The following is a 26921-nucleotide window of genomic DNA, read 5'->3' on the forward strand; positions in this document are numbered from 1 at the left end:
CACCAACTTCAAACATCAGCTATCTGAGCAGCTAACCGATCGCTGCAGCTGTACATAGTCTATTGGTAAATAGCCCACCCTTTTTTACCTACCTCATCCCCATACTGTTTTTATTTATTTACTTTTCTGCTCTTTTGCACACCAATATCTCTACCTGTACATGACCATCTGATCATTCATCACTCCAGTGTTAATCTGCAAAATTGTAATTATTTGCCTACCTCCTCATGCCTTTTGCACACATTGTATATAGACTCCCCCTTTGTTTTCTACTGTGTTATTGACTTGTTAATTGTTTACTCCATGTGTAACTCTTTGTTGTCTGCTCACACTGCTATGCTTTATCTTGGCCAGGTCGCAGTTGCAAATGAGAACTTGTTCTCAACTAGTCTACCTGGTTAAATAAAGGTGAAATAAAAAATAAATAAGGCAGGGTTCGTCAACTAGGTTTGACCTCGGGCCAATGAGCTAATAGCCAGAACATAGTTAGTATATAATATTAGCACAATTGATTGGCCTACATTACACATTGAACATCATTTTTAACACATCTGATTAGTACATAATAAATTCAGTGCAATGACATAATCATTTTGATCTGATTACAATCATAATATCACCATGTCTGTATTCAGTTTTTATTTTTGTCTATTTCTCTGTGCGTTGATTGGTGGGGAAAATCAGGTCTACGTAGCCTACTGTAGTCTACACTACTTTATCTAACGTCAACTTTCCTTCAGATCAATTAGCTTTATAGCAAGAAAAATGTAGCTCTCAAAAGGTATCAAAAGAAAGGTGGATAATGAAAATGGAAGCTTCAGCGAAGAATGTACAGAGAGAAATGTGTTCATCTTACCATATTTTCCCAATGCCAAGCCAGTGTGTTTTATTTACAATGACAATGTTGCTGTTTGCAAATAATTAAATCTCAGACGTCCATCTCACATTCATCTCACCCGACATCCACAATATCGTGTTCGAGGGGAAATGCAACTTTTCCCATTGAGTATGTAACATAGTGGCCTATATGACTGTATTTAGTAAATACTAACATTATTGCGAGTGCTTATACAGAGATGTTTAGGTCTCAAGCTAACAGTATTTTCTGTTTGTTGTTTGTGAAATTATTGTTGAAATGAATTACTCGACCGGTGTAGTTTTCCTACATATGTTGCTGTGCAACACTTGCATAACAAGTTATCTATATTTTCAGCACCAGGTGCTGTTCACCTCCTATTGATTGCGCTGTGGTTGCAGCTTTACGTTTCAGCAGCACCACAAAATGTTCTGCTGTCTGCTTTATTAGTTGATTGTCTCCTGCATTCTCTCTCCTTATTGATTAAGTTAAAACGTATCGTTTGCATTATTTAGGTAGGGTAACTTCCTTCTAGGGACATTGCATTTCAGAGTTTTTGCTTCTCATAATTCATTTGGGGGGCTTTGGGAGTCCAAATAATATTTCTGGCGGGCCATGTTTGGTGTTATGTTATGTATTTCTGGCGGGCCATGTTTCATGTTACAGTGCTTGCCCTATGAATGTGAACACATACATGTACAGTGCAAAGGGGGTAAAATGCGTTTGGATATAGCATCAAATGATCCACATGCTGTCTGCTGTTTGAAACAGATATTGACGCAGGCAGAGGCAGTCTATGTGGAGCTACAATGAGGGCAGGCAGGTTCAGGATTCAGGTCATCGACAATGGCAAAAGTCTACCCAACCCTCCCCCCAATTCTCCCCCGTAAATAATCCATAACCATTCAGACCAAATCAACAGAAAAATGAAAAAGATTAGAGTTTAGATGTTGTGCTCTTTCTCTCTCTAACAGATCAGTGCTTGATTAAATGGGCTGATACTGAGTCAGATAAAGCGTTACGTAACCATGGCGATTGAATGCATTGACTCAGACTGAGCTGTTTATAAGGTAACATGAGGACAGACCAGGACACATAGATATGTTTGGTGTCATGTGAGCTCAATCCTGAAATGTAGCAGACCTGGATTCAAATAGAAATACATTGAACGGTTGATTGAGCATGCCTGGAATGCTGGACAAACGAACAAACGCAGCTAAATCAATACTATCAAATACTATTCTTAACCTGGTCTGATGTAAAGTGAGCTCAACTCTGGGACTGATCAGGACTATTATGATAATCACTGGCAATGTAATTGTGGTACAAAAAGCTAGCAAGAACAAGGGACTGTTTAGAGAGCAGAGGTCAAAACATGTCTTGCTAGGCATATGCTGTGTCTAAGGTATTTGCTGGGAACAAAGTGAACAAATTCTCCAAGGCCTAACACAGTTCCTTCGCAATGCTGCAGCTACAACCCCATGCACAGTGAGACAGGTTATTAGAGGAGGTCTTCAAGGATACTGTTTTGTATTTCTCTCTTTCTCGCTATTCAAACCATCACAGACAAACCACCAAGGCCATTCCCAGAGACCGCAGAGCTGTTGAGAATGAGGTGCCTTTGAGTGAAAGATGAGAGAGAACCAGAGAGAGAAAGCGGTGGCATGACATCTGAATCCATCTCAAAGCCCAGCCTGAGGTCTCTCGCTCTGTCTCTGTCTGTCTCTCTTTCTCTCTGTCTTTCTCTCTCTCTCTCTCTCTCTCTCTCTCTCTCTCTCTCTCTCTCTCTCTCTCTCTCTTGATTCCTCTCCCTCTCTCTCTCTCTCTCTCTCTCTCTCTCTCTCTCTCTCGATTCCCCTCTCTCCTTCTTTCTCAATCTACCCCTGCAAACCATTCGGCCAGGTATACCTTAGGCTAAAGTGTCTCCATGGAAACCTGCCAGACAATCAGCAAAGTACCAGAGTACCATGTGAACTAATCTCACCCACAACACCATCTCAAACTAACCCTGGACCTGTAATCTTCTATGCAGGCAAGACGTCAATGTGACACTAATTTCACCATGGCCACTATCAGCCTTGACCTGTAAAATCCAACACTGGCAGAGGTCACAGAGTGCTTATATGTGGCCACACTCTCTACATTAGAGAGAGAGAGCGAGCGAGAGAGCGAGAGAGAGCGAGAGAGAGCGAGCGAGAGAGCGAGCGAGAGAGCGAGAGAGAGAGAGCGAGAGAGAGAGAGAGAGTGAGCGAGTGTGTGTCCACCCACCTAGATGTGTTCTCCAGCGTGCTCCTGACTTCATTCATTTGGTCCTTCCCAAAGTACACCACAGTTAGGTGGATACGCCCGTCCTGCCGCACACACACCTCTCTGCAACAACAAACAAACACAGATGAAGAAATAATTAATCACACAAAGCAGAGTACTCAACACAGAACCCAGTGGGTAACACGGTTGATTTCATTGGTTTTCTTTCAGAGACTTTAGTTGCGTTTGATGAAGCCTGCCTGACCAAACCGATGGAATAATCCCCAAAGTGCAAACTCTGCCCACTTGGCACTGAAGGTAGCCTGAAACCAAATGTTCAATGTATTTGATAGAAAACATATTCGGTATCAATAACAGAGGTCAGTTCAAAAGGGGTTACAGCAAGATCACGTACATGCACTTTATGTTATGTATAATGTACATTTGCTATGTACATATGTTATGTTGCTAAAGAGACACACTGTGAGGACTTGGTAACAGACAGAATCCCAGAGGAGTGATCCATCTCCAGCCCTGGTGTGACATTCCAGAACTCAAGCACCAGAGGTTCTAATGGAGACATGCCAAATGTACAACGCTAATGCAGAGGAGCCGGTGGGCAGCTCCTCTCCTCCTCCTCCTCCTCTTCCTCCTCCTCCTTTCCTCTACTCCTGCTCACCTCTGATTACGTTTGCAGCAGACAATATTGGACAGATATGAATAATGTAAACCTACCGTTGTCGTCTTAGATGATTGGCCTTCCTTTGCCATTTAAACAGAAGAAAGTTAGTAGATGCAGGGTTTGTTGGAATAAAGTGTTGTGTTTAGTGTCTGTTGCCTCCTGGCCTGGATATTGAAATGGATAGTTATTAGGAATATATGGCTGGGAAGTTTAGCTATTGAAGCTTTGATTACTTGCCTGTCATACATAATATATGTGTGTGTGTGTGTGTGTGTGTGTGTGTGTGTGTGTGTGTGTGTGTGTGTGTGTGTGTGTGTGTGTGTGCATACAGTAAACGTACACTTATCTGTGTACGTGTCATTCCTGTATACGCTGTGCTCAGTAAGTGTCACACGGCTTCTGAAAGAAAGTTAGTCCTCCTAACATTCCTCTCCTCTCTTTGTGAAAAAACTGCACACACAAACACCCCGCCGCACCTCCACACACCTCCTCCTCCATCTACATTAATATGGATGAGACCAAAGCGTTTGCTCAGCGACTCAGGAAGACTTTGCACAGCAGGAACAGCACCACTGCAGTATATCAGTTTTATGTGCTGGTTTTAAGACTGCTACTAAGCAGGATTTGCCATAAAAAAAAACTCAAAGCCTTGATAAGCAGCTGTGCAGGAGTGTAACAAATCACAAGAATTAAAGAGTCCATCGACGTCTCTAGCAGAGAGAGAGAGAGAGACACATACTGTCACTATCAGAGTACAAACGCAGCAATGACTTCCTTTGGTTTGAATCCTTGCTGCTGTGACAAACAGGGCATGTCAAACATGGTTAACTACAGTATATTCTGGTTCTCATTCTGTTGGCAAGTGGACATGGAACATGATTTGTTTTTATGAACCCTTGTTTGACCCTTATTCTTTCATAAGGTTAACTGAGAACACAACAACAACCCAGTGGAAGAGTTACAAGGAAGGGGAGAATGAGCCAATAACATGCATGAATAACTGAGTGGCTCTCACTGTACCTGAAGTTGTGCATAAAGTGTCTGAACTTGTCGGCTCGTTGGGAGAGGGGCACTATGATATTGATGCGGACGTTAGCTGTGTCCACCCTCTCGTTCTTCACCTTCATCAGCGGCCCAAAGGGACGGAACAGAACCAGCTTCCTGAACTCACGGCTCTGGTCACCTTTGAAGGTGAGCTCATACACAGTGCCTTTGTCCTTCTCCGTCCGAGTGATACCTGTGGAAGGGAGACGAGTGTGTTTACCCATAGGCCACGAATGCGTGCAGGCATGTGTCACACACATACACATGAAAAGGCACCTTCCAAATATTGAATTGCACCCCCCCCTTTTGCACTCAGAACCGCCTCAATTCATCTGGGAACGGACTCTATAAGGTGTCAAAAGCGTTCCACAGGGATGCTGGCCCATGTTGACTCCAATGCTTCCCACAGTTGTGTCAAGTTGGATGGATGTCCTTTGGGTGGTGGACCATTCTTGATACACACAGGAAACTGCTGAGTGTGAAAAACCCAGCAGTGTTGCGCCTGGCACCTACTACCATACCACGTTCAAAGGCACACAAACCGGTGCGCCTGGCACCTACTACCATACCACGTTCAAAGGCACACAAACCGGTGCGCCTGGCACCTACTACCATACCACGTTCAAAGGCACACAAACCGGTGCGCCTGGCACCTACTACCATACCACGTTCAAAGGCACACAAACCGGTGCGCCTGGCACCTACTACCATACCACGTTCAAAGGCACACAAACTGGTGCGCCTGGCACCTACTACCATACCATGTTCAAAGGCACACAAACCGGTGCGCCTGGCACCTACTACCATACCATGTTCAAAGGCACACAAACCGGTGCGCCTGGCACCTACTACCATACCATGTTCAAAGGCACACAAACCGGTGCCCCTGGCACCTACTACCATACCACGTTCAAAGAAACTGAAATGTTTTCACCCTCTGAATGACACACATACACAATATATGTCTCAATTGTCTCAAGGCTTAAAAACCCTTCTTTAACCTGTCTCCTCCCCTTCATCTACACTGATTGAAGTGGATTTAACAAGTGACATCAATAAGGGATCATAGCTTTCACCTGGATTCACCTGGTCAGTCTGTCATGCTTCTACACCTGCATTGCTTGCTGTTTGGGGTTTTAGGCTGGGTTTCTGTACAGCACTTTGAGATATCAGCTGATGTACGAAGGGCTTTATAAATACATTTTATTTTGATTTGATTTGATTTGATGTCATGGAAAGGCATGTTCTTAATGTTTTGTACACTCAGTGTATATACACATACATGTACACACATTTGAAGTGCAGTTCAGTTTATTTGCCTATGTGTTTATTTGTTTGTAATTATAATGTTATAATGGTGATATATGCCCAGTAGTCCATTGGGGATCATCTTCTTGCTTTATACACAAACACACTCAAACTCAGCCAGACTGTCCGTCGTTAATGCATTTGCACTGTCAACAATCTGTCAAATGGAGAATCATTTCTCTACTGTGCTGCCTGGATTTGTAAATATTTTCTGACAGAGAAGGATAGCATTGGCTCTGTGGCCGTGGGAGAAAACGACAGGCAGGGCATTTCAGGCCAAAGGAGAGAGGACAGACAGGTCATTTCAGGCCAAAGGAGAGAGGACAGACAGGTCATTTCAGAGGGACAGAAAGGGAGGTCTCAGTAGGGGACAGCATCCATTGCTTCTCCTCTTTGCTCCTGGCTAGTTCCCGGGGCCCTCTGCCATTATGACAGCTGAAAGAGACCAGTCACGCATAGAGATCATACTGACACTGGATTATACCTTCTCATAGAAGTTAGACGTACCCAGACATATAACTAAACAACAATACAGTAGACTCCGTTGTCCCTGTTGTCTCCATTTCACAGCTGTAAACTGTCAGTCAAAACCTCTTGTTTTCTGAAGTCAAAATCAAACGTTCCAAAGACGAGTCTCAACGGACATTACTAGACTAGAGAACTACAGTGTGAGATTCAACATCATGAAAAGAAAATGATCCAAGAAAGAATGATGTACTTTGCTCCCATTTCAAACATTCTACTTTTCATTTAAGAAAAAAACTCAGGATATTTGAAATCACAGCCTAGCTCCATGTCTCTTCACTCTGGGGACAGGGCAGGATGTGGCTCCGCAGCCTAGCTCCATGTCTCTTCACTCTGGGGACAGGGCAGGATGTGGCTCCGCAGCCTAGCTCCATATCTCTTCACTCTGGGGACAGGGAAGGATGTGGCTCCGTAGCCTAGCTCCATGTCTCTTCACTCTGGGGACAGGGCAGGATGTGGCTCCGCAGCCTAGCTCCATGTCTCTTCACTCTGGGGACAGGGTAGGATGTGGCTCCGTAGCCTAGCTCCATGTACTGTACCACATGAACATGTTTGTCACTCACACAGCATACCACTCTTTTTCCACCCAAACATCTATTTTTTTCTCACTCTCATTCAGTGTGTTGTTCTCTCTTTCACTCTCATCCTCTCTCTCTCTCTCTCTCTCTCTCTCTCTCTCTCTCTCATTCCTGTTGTCTCGTTACCTCTGTCTCATTCTTTCTGTACGACAGCTGAGCAAATCCACCCATAGCAGCTCTTGAAAAACTCCATTCAGCACAGCCAACGGGCAGCATTCACTATTTGTGTTCAGTCACGGCTCGCTAACTAAGGATTGGCAGGGCTCATAATGCTCCCTTTATAATCGTCAGCATCTCAACAAGCTTCAAGTTGTCTGAGGAAATGAAAAGATACTTGTCCACTAGTACAATTAAGTTAAAAGGACAGGCGAAGGAGAGCTGCTAAGCTAAAGACAGTTGCTGTTCATTAACTAGCCTACATGGTTCATTAAAACTTCTTAGGGATAGGGGTCCCGTCAACGGGGCAGTTGCAAATCATGCAGAGCCGTGTGTCACGATTGCAGATTTTAGAGAAAGTACAAATGTCGGTAGATATAACACTGTTCATTAACTAGCTTACACGGTTCATTAACTAGCCTAACTGGTTCATTAACTAGCATACGCAGTTCATTAACTAGCCTAACCGGTTCATTAACTAGCATACGCGGTTAATTAACTAGCCTACACGGTTCATTAACTAGCCTACACGGTTCATTAACTAGCATACGCGGTTCATTAACTCGCCTAACCGGTTCATTAACTAGCATATGCGGTTCATTAACTAGCCTACATGGTTCATTAACTAGCCTACACGTTTCATTAACTAGCCTACACGGTTCATTAACTAGCCTACACGGTTCATTAACTAGCCTACGCGGTTCATTAACTAGCCTACACGGTTCATTAACTAGCCTACACGTTTCATTAACTAGCCTACACGGTTCATTAACTAGCCTACACGGTTCATTAACTAGCCTACGCGGTTCATTAACTAGCCTACGCGGTTCATTAACTAGCCTACACGTTTATAATCAAATCAAATCAAATTTTATTTGTCACATACACATGGTTAGCAGATGTTAATGTGAGTGTAGCGAAATGCTTGTGCTTCTAGTTCCGACAATGCAGTAATAACCAACAAGTAATCTAACTAACAATTCCAAAACTACTGTCTTATACACAGTGTAAGGGGATAAAGAATATGTACATAAGGATATATTAATGAGTGATGGTACAGAGCAGCATAGGCAAGATACAGTAGATGGTATCGAGTACAGTATATACATATGAGATGAGTATGTAAACAAAGTGGCATAGTTAAAGTGGCTAGTGATACTTATGTATTACATAAGGATGCAGTCAATGATATAGAGTACAGTATATACGTATGCATATGAGATGAATAATGTAGGGTAAGTAACATTATATAAGGTAGCATAGTTTAAAGTGGCTAGTGATATATTTACATCATTTCTCATCAATTCCCATTATTAAAGGCTGGAGTATGGCTGGAGTTGAGTCAGTGTCAGTGTCAGTGTGTTGGCAGCTGCCACTCAATGTTAGTGGTGGCTGTTTAACAGTCACCACTAACTAGCCTACACGTTTCATTAACTAGCCTACGCGGTTCATTAACTAGCCTACACATTTAATTAACTAGCCTACACGTTTCATTAACTAGCCTACGCGGTTCATTAACCAGCCTACACAGTTCATTAACTAGCCTACACGCCTGCTTTCATCTTTGTTGTTGAACAATGGTTGTTGTTTGCTACTTGCTGCACACACGGCCAACGACAGACTAGTTTTTGTATAATTAGCAAATTGGTTATCTACAGGGTGGAAACATATTTCCTAACGGAGTGTTTAATAGCAGATACCTAAGCAGGTCTTTCAAGGAAGAGGTATGTAAACACTCCTGGCTGAAATTATGTTTTCATTATATTTTCAGGATGCCCATGTCGAGTGTGAGGCCTTGCAGACACACACACACAAACAAACTCTTTCCCTCTCCCAGTTACACGTAGGTATTAGTCAGAAGTGGCCTCAGTAAAGATGTTGCCCTTTAAAAGGAAACAGCTCCTCTCTCTGAGCTTGTGGAAGGAAACAGCCCCCCTCTCTGAGCTTGTAGAGATGCTACACACTGAATGGAAAGCAGCCCGTGCTCCGTTCCTACTGCAGATCATGCTAGACTAGCTGGATATCCTGGCTTTGGCTCTTCAGCATCCAGCAGCAGGATCCTCTATTGTTTTGCTCTGATTCTCAGCATTCGTCATTATGTTAATCAAACGACAAAATCCTGGAAATAACAGAGTTTCCCTGTTTGAAACGTGTTGGAAATGAGGCTTTGTTGTGCTGTTTGTTTTCTATAGTTCAACTTGATTCCATTTTTTATTAAAACCATGTCCATATCCAATAGTTCAACAGGTACTCAACCATGAAGATATGACATGCATTGTAAGTAGTGTGGAGCAAAGCCATGCACAGTTGAAGTTGGAAGTTTACATACACCTTAGCCAAATCCATTTAAACTCAGTTTTTTACAATTCCTGACATTAACCCTAGTAAAAGTTCCCTGACTTAGGTCAGTTAGGATCACCACTTTATTTTAAGAATGTGAAATGTCAGAATAATAGTAGAGAGAATTATCTCTTTCAGATTTGATTTCTTTCATCACATTCCCAGTAGGTCAGAAGTTTACGTACACTCAATTAGTATTTGGTAGCATTGCCTTTAAATCGTTTAACTTGGGTCAAACGTTTCGGGTAGCAAGCTTCCCACAATAACTTGGGTGAATTTTGGTCCATTACTTCTGACAGAGCTGGTGTAACTGAATCAGGTTGGTAGGCCTCCATTGCTCGCACACGCTCTTTCAGTTCTGCCCACAAATGTTCTATGGGATTGAGGTCAGGGCTTTGTGATGGCCACTTCAATACCAGCCATTTTACCACAACTTTGGAAGTATGCTTGGGGTCATTGTCCATTTGGAAGACCCATTTGCGACCAAGCTTTAACTTCCTGACTGATGTCTTGAGATGTTGCTTCAATATATCCACAAAATGTTTCTTCCTCATGATGCCATCTATTTTGTGAAGTGCACCATACCCTCCTGCAGCAAAGCACCCCCACAACATGATGCCGCCCCCCCCCCCCCTGCTTTACAGTTAGGATGGTGTTCTTCGGCTTGCAAGCCTCCCCCTTTTTCCTCCAAACATAACGATGGTCATTATGGCCAAACAGTTCTATTTTTGTTTCATCAGCCCAGAGGACATTTCTCCAAAAAGTATGATCTTTGTCCCCATGTGCAGTTGCAAACTGTAGTCTGACTTTTTTATGGTGGTTTTGGAGCAGTGGCTTCTTCCTTGCTGAGCGGCCTCTCAAGTAATGTCAATATAGGACTCGTTTTACTGTGGATATAGATGATTTTGTATCTGTTTCCTCCAGCATCTTCACAAGGTCCTTTGCTGTTGTTCTGGGATTGATTTCCACGTTTCGCACCAAAGTACTTTCATCTCTATGAGACAGAACGCGTCTCCTTCCTGAGGGGTATGACGGCTGGGTGGTCCCATGGTGTTTATACTTGCATACAATTTTTTTGTACAGATGAACGTGGTACCTTCAGGTGTTTGGAAATTGCTCCCAAGGATGAACCAGACTTGTGGAGGTCTACAATGTTTTTTCTGAGGTCTTGGCTGATTTATTTTGATTTAACCATGATGTCAAACAAAGAGGCACTGAGTTTGAAGGTAGGCCTTGAAATACATCCACAGCTACACCTCCAATTGACTAAAATGATGCCAATTAGAGTATCAGAAGCTTGTAAAGCCATGAAATAATTTTCTGGAATTTTCCAAGCTGTTTAAAGGCACAGTCAACTTAGTGTATGTAAACTTCTGACCCACTGGAATTGTGATACAGTGAATTATAAGTAAAATAATCTGTCTGTAAACAATTGTTGGAAAAATTACTTGTGTCATGCACAAAGTAGATGACCTCACCAACCTTTCAGAACTATAGTTTGTTAAAAAGAAATGTGTGGAGTGGTTGAAAAATGAGTTTTAATGACTCCAACCTAAGTGTAAGTAAACTTCCGACTTCAAATGTACGCAGTGCATTCGGAAAGTATTCAGAGCCCTTCCCTTTTTCCACATGTTGTTATCTTACAGCCTTATTCTAAAACAGATTATACAAATATTTTCCCTCATCAATCTACACACAATACCCCATAATGACAAAGCGAATACAGGTTTATAGAATTTTTTCTAAATTGTATACAAATAAAAAGCAGAAATACCTTATTTACATATCTTTCCAGACCCTTTGCTATGACACCCGGAATTGAGCTCAGGTGCATCATGTATCCATTGATCATCCTTGAGATGTTTCTACAACTTGTTTGGAGTCCACCTGTGGTAAATTCAATTAATTGGACATGATTTGGAAAGGCACACACCTGTCTATATAAGGTCCCACAGTTGACAGTGCAAGTCAGAGTAAAAACCAAGCAATGAGCTCAAGGAATTGTACTTAGAGCTCCGAGACAGTATTGTGTCAAGGCACAGATCAGGGGAAGGATACCAAAACATTTCTGCAGCAGTGAAGGTCCCCAAGAACACATTGGCCTCCATCATTCGTAAATGGAAGAACTTTGGGACCACCAAGACTCTTCCTAGAGCTGGTGGCCCGACCAAACTGAGCAATCAGAGGAGAAGTGCCGTGGTCAGGGAGGTGACCAAGAACCCAATGGTTCCTCTGTGGAGATGGGAGAACCTTCCAGAAGGACAACCATCTCTGCAGCACACCAATCAGGCCTTTATGGTAGAGTGGCCAGACGGAAGCCACTCTTCAGTAAAAAGGCACATGACAGCCGCTTGGAGTTTGTCAAAAGGCAACTAAAGACTCTCAGATCATGAGAAATAATATTCTCTGGTCTTATGAAACCAAGATTGAACTCTTTGGCCTGAATCTGGCACCATCACTACGGTGAAGCGTGGTGGTGGCAGCATCATGCTGTGTAGATGTTTTTCAGTGTCCTTGAGTTTCCCGTCCAAAGCCTGGACTTGAACCCGATCTAACATCTCTGAGTAAAGGGTCTGAATTCTTACGTAAATGTGATATTTCAGTTATTATTTGTAATAAATTAGCAAAAATGTCTAAAAACCTGTTTTTGTCATTACAGGTTATTGAATAAGTATTAGAATAAGGCTATAATGTTAAGGGGTCTGAATACTTTCCGAATGCACTGTATATATGCACTGTATATATTGTAGATATGCCATACATTTATATATAGCTGTATACATACTGTATGTTTGGCTCTGGTATTGAGCTTAATGACTCACCTTCTATGAAGTCTGATGCTGAGTAGACCTTGGTGGTGTGGCCCTTGTCTGCTCCGTTGCGGGGCGTGTTGAGACTCTGCAGGGCTGTCTCTAGCGCTTCACTCAGCTCATCCCTCCGGTCCTTCCTCACAGGCTTCTCCTCAGGGTGCCTTGTCAGGCCCATCTCCAGCTGGTACACTCTCTGCAGGGTGAAGCTCTCGAAGGGCACCATGGCGTACTCACTGGGTAGTCTAGTCCCCTGGTGGACCTCCGCCCGGCCCAGCTGACTGTGGAGGAACTCCTGAAGGTCAGCGTGGCTCCTGTCGGCCCCTGGCCCTTGTCCTCCCTCCCCAAGGATACCTCCTCCTGGGGACTGGCCACCCCGGCCTCCCCCTGTCCCCCGCTCCATGGAGTCTTGAACTCCTTTCAGCTGCTCGCTGCGCTCCTGTAGCGCCTCCTTCAGCTGGGCGATTTGTTTTTTTAAACTAGTGATGTGGAACTTGTGTTGCTCCTCACGCTCTGCAAGCATGGCTTGGTATCCATTCCGCCCAGTGGGTCCGCTCTGAGCCGCCCCCGTGCCCCCTGCTGCCCCTCCTACCCCAACCCCCATCCCGGGGCGTGGCAGGGCATGGCTCACCAGGTTGTCCTCGGAGTGGGGGCTGCAGGTCATGACGTAGAGGAGGGACAGAGAGCAGCACACTACGACCAGCAGAACGCCCACACGGGACACCCAGGCCAGCAGACCCCTCCGCAGCATCCCGCTATCACCCAGAGGACCCAGGGAAACACACACAACTGGACACACCTTACCCTCCAGCGGTGAATACAGTCTCACCGTCCACTAGTCTGTGTGATTGTTAATAATGTCTGACTAACCAGAGAAGATCAGCCAGAATGATAACTTTGCTCATTATTTGTCTCATTGTACATTGCTTATACCAATGTCTGGGTTCTTCATCCGTATGTCTGTGGTCAAGGGTGAGGCCCATTGGCCACGCCGCCTTCTCCCCTGGATGAGGCCCAGGAAGGCTCAACAGGGTCCAGAACCTGGCTACTTCTATTTCTGATCCAGTCATTGGTAGCAGACGCTATTCATCAGTGAGTCACATCACAAGTGGTCCCACTACTTTCTCTGTTCACCTTGTTCTTTCCTTCCTGTCTGATGCTGAGGTTCCATTACAGACCCCTGAGAGAATGTCTGTCTCTCTTTGACTTTCCCTATGTTCCACTGGTCTCATGTTTAGGGATGATGACACATTTTTTGTCATGGTCGGAAATTGAGTAAACTGCAGAGAGGGGAAACCACATTCTCTAGAAGAAGGTGAATTCACAACTGGCAGTTCTTTCTAGATGTGTACTTCCATGAGTCGCCTGAGAGAGAGAAAGAGAGAGAGAGAGAGAGAGAGAGAGAGAGGGGGGAAAGAGTAGAAGGGAAAGAGAGAGATGGAGAAAGAGAGAGTTATAACTCAGTTGGTGTTAATGTACAGTTAAGGTTTTTGAGTGTATGATATCATCATCACCATCATTATACATTTCCTCAATCTCTTTCATCTAGACATATATGCCTTGGTATATGAGATAGCCTGAAGAGCTTCACTTTGTGGTAAATCTCTCCATCCTGCTGTGGTATAAATCTTTGAGATCTTATTTGCACAGAGGGTAAACATTTTCCGAACCCTCGAGGGCTTGAGGAGGGCTTAAACCTGAAGTCTATTGCATGAGGATATAGGGACAGAAAATAGTTTCAATATCTAACTCAGATTAGAAAACACGCCACACAATTTTGAAATGTTTATTTTAATATGAGCTAAAAGTGTGGGTTTCTACCTGGTGACATTGCCAAGCAGAGCATTTCCCAGTCCCTTTAACTGCTGAATAACAATGGCCGTGTTCGAGAGCATTAAAACAACTGCAGGCGACTGCCGACTGACTGATCTACAAATCACCTTCCATCATAAATAACGACTCATTATTATTTGTAGATCAGTCAGCCAGTCACAATTTACCCATGATACATTGTGGTTTTGATCCTCTCGAACACAGCCATTGTTGTCAGTGGTGACAGTGTGACACTATGGGGGCTATTCTGGAAACAGTATGGTTTGAAGCCATGTGTGGACATGTCTATCTGTCCTGTCCTCGCACTGTGGAATATTAGGATCGGTGGAAGTATAAACACAAAACAAGAAAAGCAAGAAAATAGGGCATTTACTCACCTACACAAACTCTCCTCTCTCCTACCTTTTTTTTCTTCCCCTTTCTCATTCGCAAGCACATTTCCTTAATCAGATTAAGACTGTGTCGTGTCTTTGGCTAAACCGGATTAAGTGATATGACATGCTATTCTATAAAATAATTTCTCTGTAATTAACTTACTTGATTAAGCTAATCAGGTAGATAATTAACTAGAAAGTCGGGGCACCACGAAATAATGTTTATAGAGCTGTTATCTTCCGAATAAACTCTTAAGGACCTAGTAATCTTTTACATCAATAGCAGTCAATATTTAATCCTCACCTTAGCCTGGCTAACAGGTTGAATCAGCAATACAAAATTTGGTTTAATTATTCATTTAATAAATACCTAACTAATCACACAGCATTACATACACACAGAATGGATCATACATTGATTCCAAATTATGTCATAAAGAAAACGTCCCTGGTGGACGGAGCCGACATGACGGCTGGTTACACAAAAGGGGGGTTGGGTTTGAGTGAAAGAGCGGAAAGACTGAGTAACAAAGGGAGAAGCTATGCTATCGTAAATACAGTATCTTATGCATTCTAAATTACCGCCCATTTGAAAAAGGAGAATGCAATAAATATTTACTCTGAGCTGTGCTTCGGTAGATTGGTCGTCAATAGAAGACCGGTTTGCCCTTTATGGATCTCTGGTCCTCTGAAGACTTTCTAGTGTTGAACTGGAGCGTGGCAGAATGGATACTCTGTCCGCCCTCTCCTAGCCAACATTTAGTGGGTGGAGTGGGTAGCACTTCTTTAGTGAATAAGAGTTCAAAGTTCATACCAAGTTGCCATGCTATATGCTCATGCTATATTCTGGCTAGTATAGCCAATATTCATCCTTCCGGCATGTAGGTCGTCACCTTCACATTGGAATTCGATGCTAATTTCGTTAGATTCTCTTAGGTTGGCTTAGTTCTGTAGGTGGTCTTTGTCCTTTCAACGTGGGGACCTCAAGTCCACATGTCCTTGGAACAGCTTATTATCTGAGCCCTTTTAACGTAGGACTGTCACCCTAACGTCCTCGGAACAGAAAGTTACATTTTCGTCAAGGGCTTTATATAGGAGGGGAGAGAAGGGAGTGTTTCATAGTTTACAACCAATGTCTCTTCACATGGGCGGGCCACTGAGTGAGCAGAGCTTTAACGTTATAAAAACCCAATTCTCTCATTTGGAAGCTAAAATTACATTGAATCTTTTCATAAATAGTTTCATATTTAAACATTTAAATTGCACAACAATTCCATGTGAATCTGTTAACGATTATGTGTAGACTTTCCAAGATACACTTTATGTCATCCTATCATTAGTAAGAATGTCTCAGACGCCAACTGATCTGGCATCATATTCATTAAGTACCAACGCATATTTTCAACTGGTTGGATTACCGAAATATGGTTCCTTTCCCCCCACCTTTTGATGTTCCCAGACTCTATATGTTTAACAAAGGCTTTTCAAGAGTCCTTCTGTAGAGTCAAGAGAGAGGAAAGGGAGAAAGGTATTTATGGAGGGGATCATAAACATTACCCACAGGCCAACGTCATGACAACTGTATGGACAGAGACAGAAAAAGACTGCTTGTCTGTAGGCCTCTGTTTTCATACCTGTGTGCTGTGCACGATGGACACATGCACCCATGTGTGTTTGTAAATGTAGTTAGTGTGTTAGCTAGTCAAATCAAATCAAATCAATCAGTTAGTGTGTAGCTAGTGTGACTGTATGTGTGTCTCTCTGTTAAATCACCACACAATTAGCTCTTTTATAGGCTTGGTGCAGTCTGCTCCTAATGAAAGGACCAGTTATGCCAGCACTGAATACTGGACTGTATTTAGGAGCTGTGCTGCCAGGGCTGCTCTGCTAGCTCAAACCAACATCTTAGGAAAGATATGCCTGGGCTGCTCTGCTAGCTCAAACCAACATCTCAGGAAAGAGATGCCTGGGCTGCTCTGCTAGCTCAAACCAACATCTTAGGAAAGAGATGACTGGGCTGCTCTGCTAGCTCAAACCAACATCTCAGGAAAGAGATGCCTGGGCTGCTCTGCTAGCTCAAACCAACATCTTAGGAAAGAGATGACTGGGTTGCTCTGCTAGCTCAAACCAACATCTTAGGAAAGAGATGCCTGGGCTGCTATGATAGCTCAAACCAACATCTTAGGAAAGAGATGCCTGGGCTGCTCTTCTAGCTCAAACCAACATCTTAGGAAAGAGATGCCTGGGCTGCTCTGCTAGCTCAAACCAACATCTTAGGAAAGAGATGCCTGGGCTGCTCTGCTAGCTCAAACCAACATCTTAGGAAAGAGATGCCTGGGCTGCTATGATAGCTCAAACCAACATCTTAGGAAAGAGATGCCTGGGCTGCTCTTCTAGCTCAAACCAACATCTTAGGAAAGAGATGCCTGGGCTGCTCTGCTAGCTCAAACCAACATCTTAGGAAAGAGATGCCTGGGCTGCTCTGCTAGCTCAAACCAACATCTTAGGAAAGAGATGCTTGGGCTGCTCTGCTAGCTTAAAACAAGTATATACCAAGTATAGACTAGTATATACTATATGACTATTATATACTGTACATGACTCCTATATGAGAATTATGAACTGTACATGACTACTATATGACTATTATATACTGTACATGACTATTATGTACTGTACATCACTATTATATACTGTGCATGACTACTATATGACTATTATACACTGTGCATGACTACTATATGACTATTATACACTGTGCATGACTACTATATGACTATTATATACTGTGCATGACTGTTATATACTGTACATTTATTTATTTATTTACCCTTTATTTTTACAGGTTTTTCTCATTTTCTCTTTTCCAAGAGAGTCCTGGTCCAATAGCAGTAAAGGGAACAACGTTTCAGACAAAACAACTTACATACACTAACACAACATTAAACAACACTATAAACACACATACATTACAACTATTACATATTACGTTAAAAACACAAAAGTCTTGACTAAAAACAGCTGTCCTAAAGACAATTACACTCTTCTATGATCTACAGTATACATTGATCAAGTGTTTAAACTCCACCAACGAAACTAGATCATCAAATTTAAAATGTTCATGAGAGAATTCCAGGACCACGGAGCTAAGTAACTAGACCTATTTCTACTATGACCTGTTCTCATTTTTGGTACTGTTAGAAGCAAATTTATATTTCTTTACTGACCTGACTAAAAAAGAACAGAGAGACAATTGCATTTTATCCAATATAGCCTTATAAATCAGTGTATACCAGTGATTAAGCCTACGCAAGGTCAATGACATCCAGCCAACAACAGCGCTAGAGATCACAATGATGTGTTAGACGTTTTTGATTTGTAATGAACCTGAGGGCTGCATGGTACACTGAATCAAGTTCTCTCAGGGTAGTGGTTGAGACCTGCGTATATATAACATCACTAAAATCTAAAACTGCCAGTAATGTGCATTGTACCAGCTCCTTCCTGGCCTCCAAAGAAAAACAAGCCTTATGCCGGTAATAAAAACCTATTCTCAGCTTGAGCTTCCTTATCAAGTTCTCTACATGCACAGTGAAGCTCAGCATATCATCAACACACACACACAAATATTAGTACACTTTATCTTGCTCTATAGTATGTCCAGCCAATATAGCAATGGCATGATTAGTAACATGCCTGCCATTTGAAAATACCATGCATTTTGTTTTACCCAAATATAGATCCAGTTTTAAATCATACAGATTCTGTTGTATGACGTTAAATGCTCTTTGGGCATTTTCAAAAGCTGAAGATAAACTACTACCACTTGAATAAAGAACAGTATCCTCTGCATAAAAATAAACATCCGCTATTTCAATAAGATCCCCAATGTTGTTGATATACAAAATGAACAACAGTGGGCCCAAAATAGAACCTTGCGGAACACCTAGGCACACCTCTATGGACTCAGATTTACAACCATCGCCATTACACATTGTGTACGATTTGATAGATAATTAATAAACCAGATGTATAAACCAGTATATAATTCTTTATAAACCAGATCATTTACATGACTGCTATATGACGAGTATATACTATATGACTATTATATACTGTACATGACTACTATATGACTAGTATATACTGTGCATGACTATTATATACTGTACATGACCCGTAGCACACGCTCCAGCAGGTATATTTCACTGGTCACCCCCAGAGCCAATTCTTCATTTGGCCACCTTTCCTTCCAGTTCTCTGCTGCCAATGACTGGAACGAATTGCAAAAATCACCTAAGCTGGAGACTCATATCTCCCTTACTAACTTTAAGCACCAGCTGTCAGAGCAGCTCACAGATCACTGCACCTGTACATAGCCTATGTGTAAATAGCCCATCCAACTACCTCATCCCCATATGGTTATTTATTTATTATTTTATTTTCTCTACTTTCACATTCAGCTTCTGCACATCTATCACTCCAGTCTCTATCACTCCAGTGTTTAATTGCTCAATTCTCATTATTTCACCACTATGGCCTATTTATTGCCTTTACCTCCCTAATCTTACCTCATTTGCACACACATAGACTTTTTTTCTATTGTGTTATTTACTGTATGTTTTGTTTTTCCATATGTAACTCTGTGTTGTTGTTTGTGTCGCATTGCTTTGCTGTATTTTAATTAATTAATTTTATTTCACCTTTATTTAACCAGGTAGGCTAGTTGAGAACAAGTTCTCATTTGAAACTGCGACCTGGCCAAAATAAAGCATAGCTGTCACGTTCGTCATAACGAGGAGACCAAGGCGCAGCGTGATATGAATACATTCTTCTTTATTTAAACGAAGAACACTAAACAAACTAACGTGAAGCTATAACACGAGTGCTGACATGCAACTACACATAGACAATAACCCACAAAACCAAAATGGCAACCTAAATAGGATCCCAAATCAGAGACAACGATAAACAGCTGTCTCTGATTGGGAACCAATTCAGGCCACCATAGACCTACATATACCTAGACATATAAACAAAACATACAGTCAATAATTCAGTAGAAAAAAATAAAATAAAAAGTCTATATACAGTAAGTGAAAATTAGGTAAGATAAGGGAGTTAAGGCAATACATAGGCCATGGTGGCAAAGTAATTACAATATAGCAATTAAACATTGGAATGGTAGATGTGCAGAAGAGTAATGTGCAAGTAGAGATAATGGGGTGCAAAGGAGAAAGATAAATAAATAAATACAGTATGGGGATGAGGTAGTTGGATGGGCTGTTTACAGATGGGCTATGTATAGGTGCAGTGATCTGTGTCACCAAAGCCCCATATACTACCCTAATTTGATCCAGGGGCGCCGTAAAACATCACATTTTGAATCAAACCAAATTGTATTTGTCACATGCTACGTAAACAACATGTGTAGACTAACATTAAAACAAGGAATAAATACACAATGAGTAACAATAACTTTGCTACTATAGACAGTGCCTTCGGAAAGTATACACACCTCTTGACTTTTTCCACACTTTGTTGGTTTACAGCCTGAATTCAAAATGGATTAAATTGAGATTATGGGTCACTGGCCTACACCCAATACCCAATAATGGAGCCGAAGGAGATGGGCGCCGTTTTACGATCCCGTAACCAATTGTGTTATTGTGTATGTTTTTTCGCGTTATTTGTAACTTATTTTGTACATCATGTTTCTTCTACCTTGTCTTATGCCCGAAAATAGCTTCTTGATTTCAGGGCAGCGATTACTCACCCTGTACTGGAGGAATTTTTCTTCTTCAATGAGTTGGATGGGAAGGATTTATTCCAGACACCCTACAAGGCCCTCATCCCCATCATTCACAGGAGGAAAAGACGGAGGCATCGTGGACGACGCTCTGGGTGCCTTGTAAGGTTCCATCACCAAGAGGGTAACTTACCTTTACCATCGGTCCTATTAGTCAACGTACAATCAATCGATAATAAAATAGACGAACTACAAGCACGTATATCCTACCAACGGGACATTAAAAACTGGAATATCTCCGAATCGTGGTTGAACGAGGACATGATTAACATACAGCTGGCGGGTTTTGAGCAGCGGTCTCTGGTAAGACAAGGGGCGGTGGCCTATGCATATTTGTAAAAAAACACCTGGTACATAAAATCTAAGGAAGTCTCAAGGTTTTGTTAGTCTGAGGTAGAGTATCTCATGATAAGCTGTAGACCACACTATTTACCAAGATTTTACCATATTTTTCATAGTTGTTTACATACCAATTTGAGGTGCAGTTAACTCTAATGAACTTATCCTCTGCAACAGAAGTAACTCTGTGTCACGTTCTGACCTTTATTTCCTTTGTTTTGTCATTATTTAGTATGGTCAGGGCGTGAGTTGGGGTGGGCAGTCTATGTTTGTTTTTCTATGATTTGGGTATTTCTATGTTTCGGCCTAGTATGGTTCTCAATCAGAGGCAGGTGTCATTAGTTGTCTCTGATTGAGAATCATACTTAGGTAGCCTGGGTTTCACTGTGTGTTTGTGGGTGATTGTTCCTGTCTCTGTGTTTTGCACCAGATAGGACTGTTTTGGGTTTTCACGTTTCTTGTTTTTGTTAGTTTGTTAGTTTGTTCATGTGAAGTGGTTTATTAAAACATGAATCAAAATAACCACGCTGCGCTTTGGTCTGCCTCTCCGTCAATGGAAGAAATCCCTTACACTCTGGGTCTTCCTTTCCTATGACAGTCCTCATGAGAGCCAGTTTCATCATAGTGCTTGATGGTTTTTGCAGCTGCACTTGAAGAAACGTTCAAAGTTCTCGAAATGTTCCGGATTGAGTGACCTTCATGTCTTAAAGTAATGATGGACTGTCCTTTCTCTTTGCTTATTTGAGCTGTTCTTGCCATAATATGGATTTGGTCTTTTACCAAATAGGGTTATCTTCTGTATACCACCCATACCTTGTCACAACACAACTGATTTGCTCAAACGCATTAAGAAGAAAATAAATTCTACAAATTAACTTTCCAAGAGTGTGAAAAGCTGTCATCAAGGCAAAGGGTGGCTACTTTGAAGAATCTCAAATGTTTAACACTTTTTTGGTTACTACATAATTACATATGTGTTATTTCATAGTTTTGAATTGTGTTCACTATTATTCTACAATGTAGAAAAAAATCTAAAAGAATGAAAAACCCTGGAATAAGTAGGTGTGTTCAAACTTTTGACTGGTACTGTACGTATATATTAATTATAAATGAAAAGCTGAAATGTTTTGAGTCAATAAGTATTCAACCCTTTTGTTATGGCAAGCCTAAATAACTTCAGGAGTAACATGTGCTTAACAAGTCACATAAGTTGCATGTTTAATTAACATGGTTTTTGATTGACTACCTCATCTCTGTACCCCACACATACAATTATCTGTAAGGTCCCTCAGTCAAACAGTAAGTTTGGTAGAGAGGTGAACATTACATTCTCTGGCAAGAGCTCTGGTCGATATTCCTTCAGTCAGCATGCCAATTGCATGCACCCTCAAAACTTGTGGCACAGCGTGTTTCAGTTCCCGCCAACATCCAGCAACATTGCTTAGCCATTGTAGAGGAGTGGGACAACATTCCACAGGCCACAATCAACAGCCTGATCAACTCTATGCAAAGCAGATGTGTTGCTCTGCATGCGGAAAATGGTGGTCACACCAGATACTGACTGGTTTTCTGATCCACACATCTACCTTTTTTAAAGATATCTATGACCAACAGATGCATATCTGTATTTCCACTCATGTGAAATCTATAGATTACTGCCTAATGAATTTATTTCAATTGACTGATTTCTTATGTGAACTATAACTCAGTAAAATCTTTGAAATTGTTGCATGCTGCATTGACATTTTTGTTCAGTATAGTTACTCCATAATACTAATCTAAATTATAGAGTGGAAACCGGGAAGCTAAAGTAAACTAAAGTAAAACTGCAAAAAATGTGGCAGAGAAATTACATTTATGTCCTGAATACAAATGTTTATGTTGTATGCAAATGCAACACAATACATCACTGAGTACCGCTCTCCATATTTTCAAGCATGGTGGTGGCTGCATCATGTTATGGGTATGTTTGTAATTGTTAAGGATTGGGGAGTTGTTCAGGATAAAAAGGAATGGAATGGTGCTAAGCACAGGCAAAATCGTAGAGGAAAACCTTGTTCAGTCTGCTTTCCACTGGGAGATCAATTCACCTTTTAGCAGGACAATAACCAAAAACACAAGGCCAAATCTACACTGGAGTTGCTTACCAAGAAGAAAGTGAATGTTCCGGAGTGGCCGAATTACAGTTCGGACTTAAATCTATTTGAAAACATATGGCAAGACCTGAAGATGGTTGTCTAGAAATGATCAACAACCAATTTGACAGAGCTTGAATAACTTTGAAAATAATAATGGGCAAATGTTGCACAATCCAGGTGTGGAAAGTTCTTAGAGACATACCCAGAAAAACTCACATCTGTAATTGCTGCCAAGGGTGCTCCTACAAATGATTGACACAGGGGTGTGAATCCTCATTTAAATTAGATTTTTCTATATTACATTTTCAAAACATTTGCAGAAATCTCTAAGAACATGTTTTCACTTTGTGATTGCGGGGGTATTGTGTGTAGATGGGTGAAGAAAAATAAATATTTAATACATTTTTAAATGCAGGCTGAAACACAACAAAATGTGGAATAAGTCAAGGGATATGAATGTTTTCTGAAGTAGTCTGTACACGGGGTACCAGTACTGAGTCAAAGTGACAATAAAACATATGTACAGTGCATTTGGAAAGTATTCAAACCCCTTGACTTTTTCCACATGTTGTTACGTTACAACCTTATTCTAAAATGGATTAAATAGTTGTTTTCCCTCGTGAATCTAAACACAATAACCCATAATGACAAAGCAAAAACAGGTTTTTAGAAATTGTATCAAATCTATTAAAAATAAAAAACTTAAAAATCACATTTACATAGGTATTCAAACCCTTTCATTAGTACTTTGTTGAAGCACCTCTGGCAGGGATTACAACCTCGAGTCTTCTTGGGTATGATGCTACGAGCTTGCACTGTATATATATATTTCTTTTCTTTTTTCATTTTTTCTTTTGTATGTGGCAGTGCAGTGGAAAGGAGACGAGGAGAGGATGCTACTTGTACACTATTTAAATGTACCCTATGAGTCCACAGCCTGTAACCACCAGGCATTCTCCCAGCAGCAGAGATCCCTTCCACACAGAGCCAAAGCCAGGGACTGAGGTTGGTAGGAGAGACTGAATGAATGGTGATTCACAGCCAAACCACTGACTCTCAGTGACTGTGTCAATGGTTTGATTCACTGGTTGCCATTTGACTCCCCAGGGGAACTGAGAGGGCTGTCATACCGCAATATAAAACCTCTATATCATATTATGTGTTCTTCTCTGAAATCAACAATTACATTATGATTCATTATTAAATTTCCCCGTCATACTGATTCTATCTACATTTAATACTGTACACAGATCCCAATATAACCCTGATGTGAAACTGAATGAAAAGTACATTACAAGATAACATCTATTCCTACTTCTGAAACCAGGGCCCATATTCATAAACCGTCTCAGAGTAGGGCTACTGATCCAGAATCAGTTCCACATTATTCATTATGATATTAAGGGCAAAATTGACCCTAGATCAGCACTCCTACTCTAAGACGCTTTGTGAATAAGTTGGCAACTGAGCAAACCTTCAAGTCTTGTCTTAATTTTGGGTCTGAAGTGCAACAAACTGCCATTGTATTGCAGTCAGGAAATGATGTGCCTTTTTTACTTTCTGGCAGGTCTCATCTCAGCGGTGATGTCATAGTCTGTCCAATACAGAGGGAAGTATTAAACTGTGGTGTTACAGTTTAGAGGAGTTTAGCCATGTTCCTGTCATCTCTGACTAATGGTGTTGTGTACGAATAGTTACGTACAACTGTGGGTTCTGTCTTGCTGTTACTGCTGTTACTGGCTAATGTTTCTGACGTTCTTCCTGTGTTCGTATAACTAAGAGGGATTAGTTTGTTCCTTTGAAGCAGTAGAGCTAGATTTAATCCATCCTACCTTACAAATGTTTATACGGAATCTTTGTTTAAGCATTTGCTAAATAGGAATCATTACGTGATCAATATGCAAATAGTGTTTATAAACATTTGTATACAAATGTAGAAGAAAAAAAAGAACCAGAAGGGCACCGACCGGATAAAACATATTCTGATCTGACTAAGCTATGATAAGTAATGTATTTCCTCTTTCAGAGGACTTGCAGAAGAGGGAGCGACAGAAAAGAGACAGAGCTGAGGTGGCGAGCCGGGCGGGTGATCATCAGAGGGGGACACCTCTTGTGTTAGTCTCTGAGTAGCATCTGGTTGTGACATGGAAACGACTACCCCTGTGAGAAAGGCTTCCTGGCTACAGGGTATTGGTGGCTGAGCGGCATGGGGCTGTGCACTGTGTACTGTGGGTGGGAGGAGAAGGGATGTGTGCGTCTGTGTCTGTGTGTGTGTGGGGGGGGGGGGGGACAGATGGTTCGCAGGGTATCATTTATTCTAAATACTGACCCATTTCTGGCAGTCACAGTTATCCTGGGGAAATAACATGTCCTTGTCAAACAGAGATGAGAGGGGAAGGAACAAGGTGGGGAGGTGGGGAGGTGGGGAGGGTGTGGAAAGGGCCTCTGACAGCCTTCTTTTTCTTCTCTGCAGAAGACAGTATCTTTGTGAAGTGTGAAGTATTTGAAGTTGGATTTTGTGGCATTCTCACCTGTGGCTCTGAGGTGTTGTTGGTGTGCTAAGATGTCTCTGTACGTTACTCCATGCAGTCTGTAGACTACTCTGTGCAGTCTGTAGACTACTCCATGAAGACTGTAGACTACTCCATGCAGTTTGTAGTCTACTCCATGCAGTTTGTAGACTACTCCATGCTGTCTGTAGACTACTCCATGCAGTCTGTAGACTACTCCATGCAGTCTGTAGACTACTACATGCTGTCTGTAGGTTACTCCATACTGTCTGTAGACTACTCCATGCTGTCTGTGGGCTACTTCATGCTGTCCGTAGACTACTCCATGCTGTCTGTAGGTTGCTCCATGCTATCTGTAGACTACTCCATGCTGTCTGTAGGCTACTCCATGCTGTCTGCAGACTCTATCGTGCTGTCTGTAGGTTGCTCCATGCTATCTGTAGACTACTCCATGCTGTCTGTAGGCTACTCCATGCTGTCTGCAGACTCTATCGTGCTGTCTGTAGGTTACTCCATGCTGTCTGTAGGCTACTCCATGCTCTTTAAGTTACTCCATGCTGTCTGTAGGTTACTCCATGCTGTCTGCAGACTCTATCGTGCTGTCTGTAGGTTAATCCATGCTGTCTGTAGGTTACTCCATGCTGTCTGTAGGCTACTCCATGCTCTTTAAGTTACTCCATACTGTCTGTAGACTACTCCATGCAGTCTGTAGGTTATTCCATGTTGTCTGTAGGTTACTCAATGCTGTCCGTAGGTTACTCCATGCTGTCTGTAGACTACTCCATGCTGTCTGTAGGTTACACCATGCTGTCTGTAGGTTAATCCATTCTGTCCGTAGGTTACTCTATGCTGTCCGTAGGTTACTCTATGCTGTCCGTAGGTTACTCCATGCTGTCTGTAGGTTAATCCATTCTGTCCGTAGGTTACTCCATGCTGTCTGTGGGTTACTCCATGCTGTCTGTAGGTTACTCCATACTCTGTAGGTTACTCCATGTTGTCTGTAGGTTACTCCATGCTGTCTGTAGACTACTCCATGTTGTCTGTAGGTTACTCCATACTCTGTAGGTTACTCCATGTTGTCTGTAGGTTACTCCATGCTGTCTGTAGACTACTCCATGTTGTCTGTAGGTTACTCCATGCTATCTGTAGACTACTCCATGCTGTCTGTAGGTTACTCCATGCTGTCTGTAGGTTACTCCATACTCTGTAGGTTACTCCATGTTGTCTGTAGGTTACTCCATGCTGTCTGTAGACTACTCCATGTTGTCTGTAGGTTACTCCATACTCTGTAGGTTACTCCATGTTGTCTGTAGGTTACTCCATGCTGTCTGTAGACTACTCCATGTTGTCTGTAGGTTACTCCATGCTATCTGTA

The 26921-nt window shown here is 42.0% G+C and overlaps 1 protein-coding gene across 1 annotated transcript in view; it reads right to left on the bottom strand.

Moving 5' to 3' along the window:
- LOC109892046 (chondroitin sulfate N-acetylgalactosaminyltransferase 1-like) overlaps window positions 1–26921 on the bottom strand; it is a 53520-nt gene that overhangs the window by 17649 nt on the left and 8950 nt on the right. Inside the window, exons 2-4 of the mRNA XM_020484465.2 lie at window positions 12559–13908; window positions 4806–5022; window positions 3125–3226 (exon numbers count right to left, since the gene is read on the bottom strand). Coding sequence (XP_020340054.1) covers window positions 3125–3226; window positions 4806–5022; window positions 12559–13294 — 1055 coding nt within the window. The 5' untranslated portion in view covers window positions 13295–13908. The remainder of the gene's footprint in view (window positions 1–3124; window positions 3227–4805; window positions 5023–12558; window positions 13909–26921) is intronic.

This window comes from Oncorhynchus kisutch, linkage group LG6, assembly GCF_002021735.2.
Source record: "Oncorhynchus kisutch isolate 150728-3 linkage group LG6, Okis_V2, whole genome shotgun sequence".
NCBI classification, from domain to species: domain Eukaryota; kingdom Metazoa; phylum Chordata; class Actinopteri; order Salmoniformes; family Salmonidae; genus Oncorhynchus; species Oncorhynchus kisutch.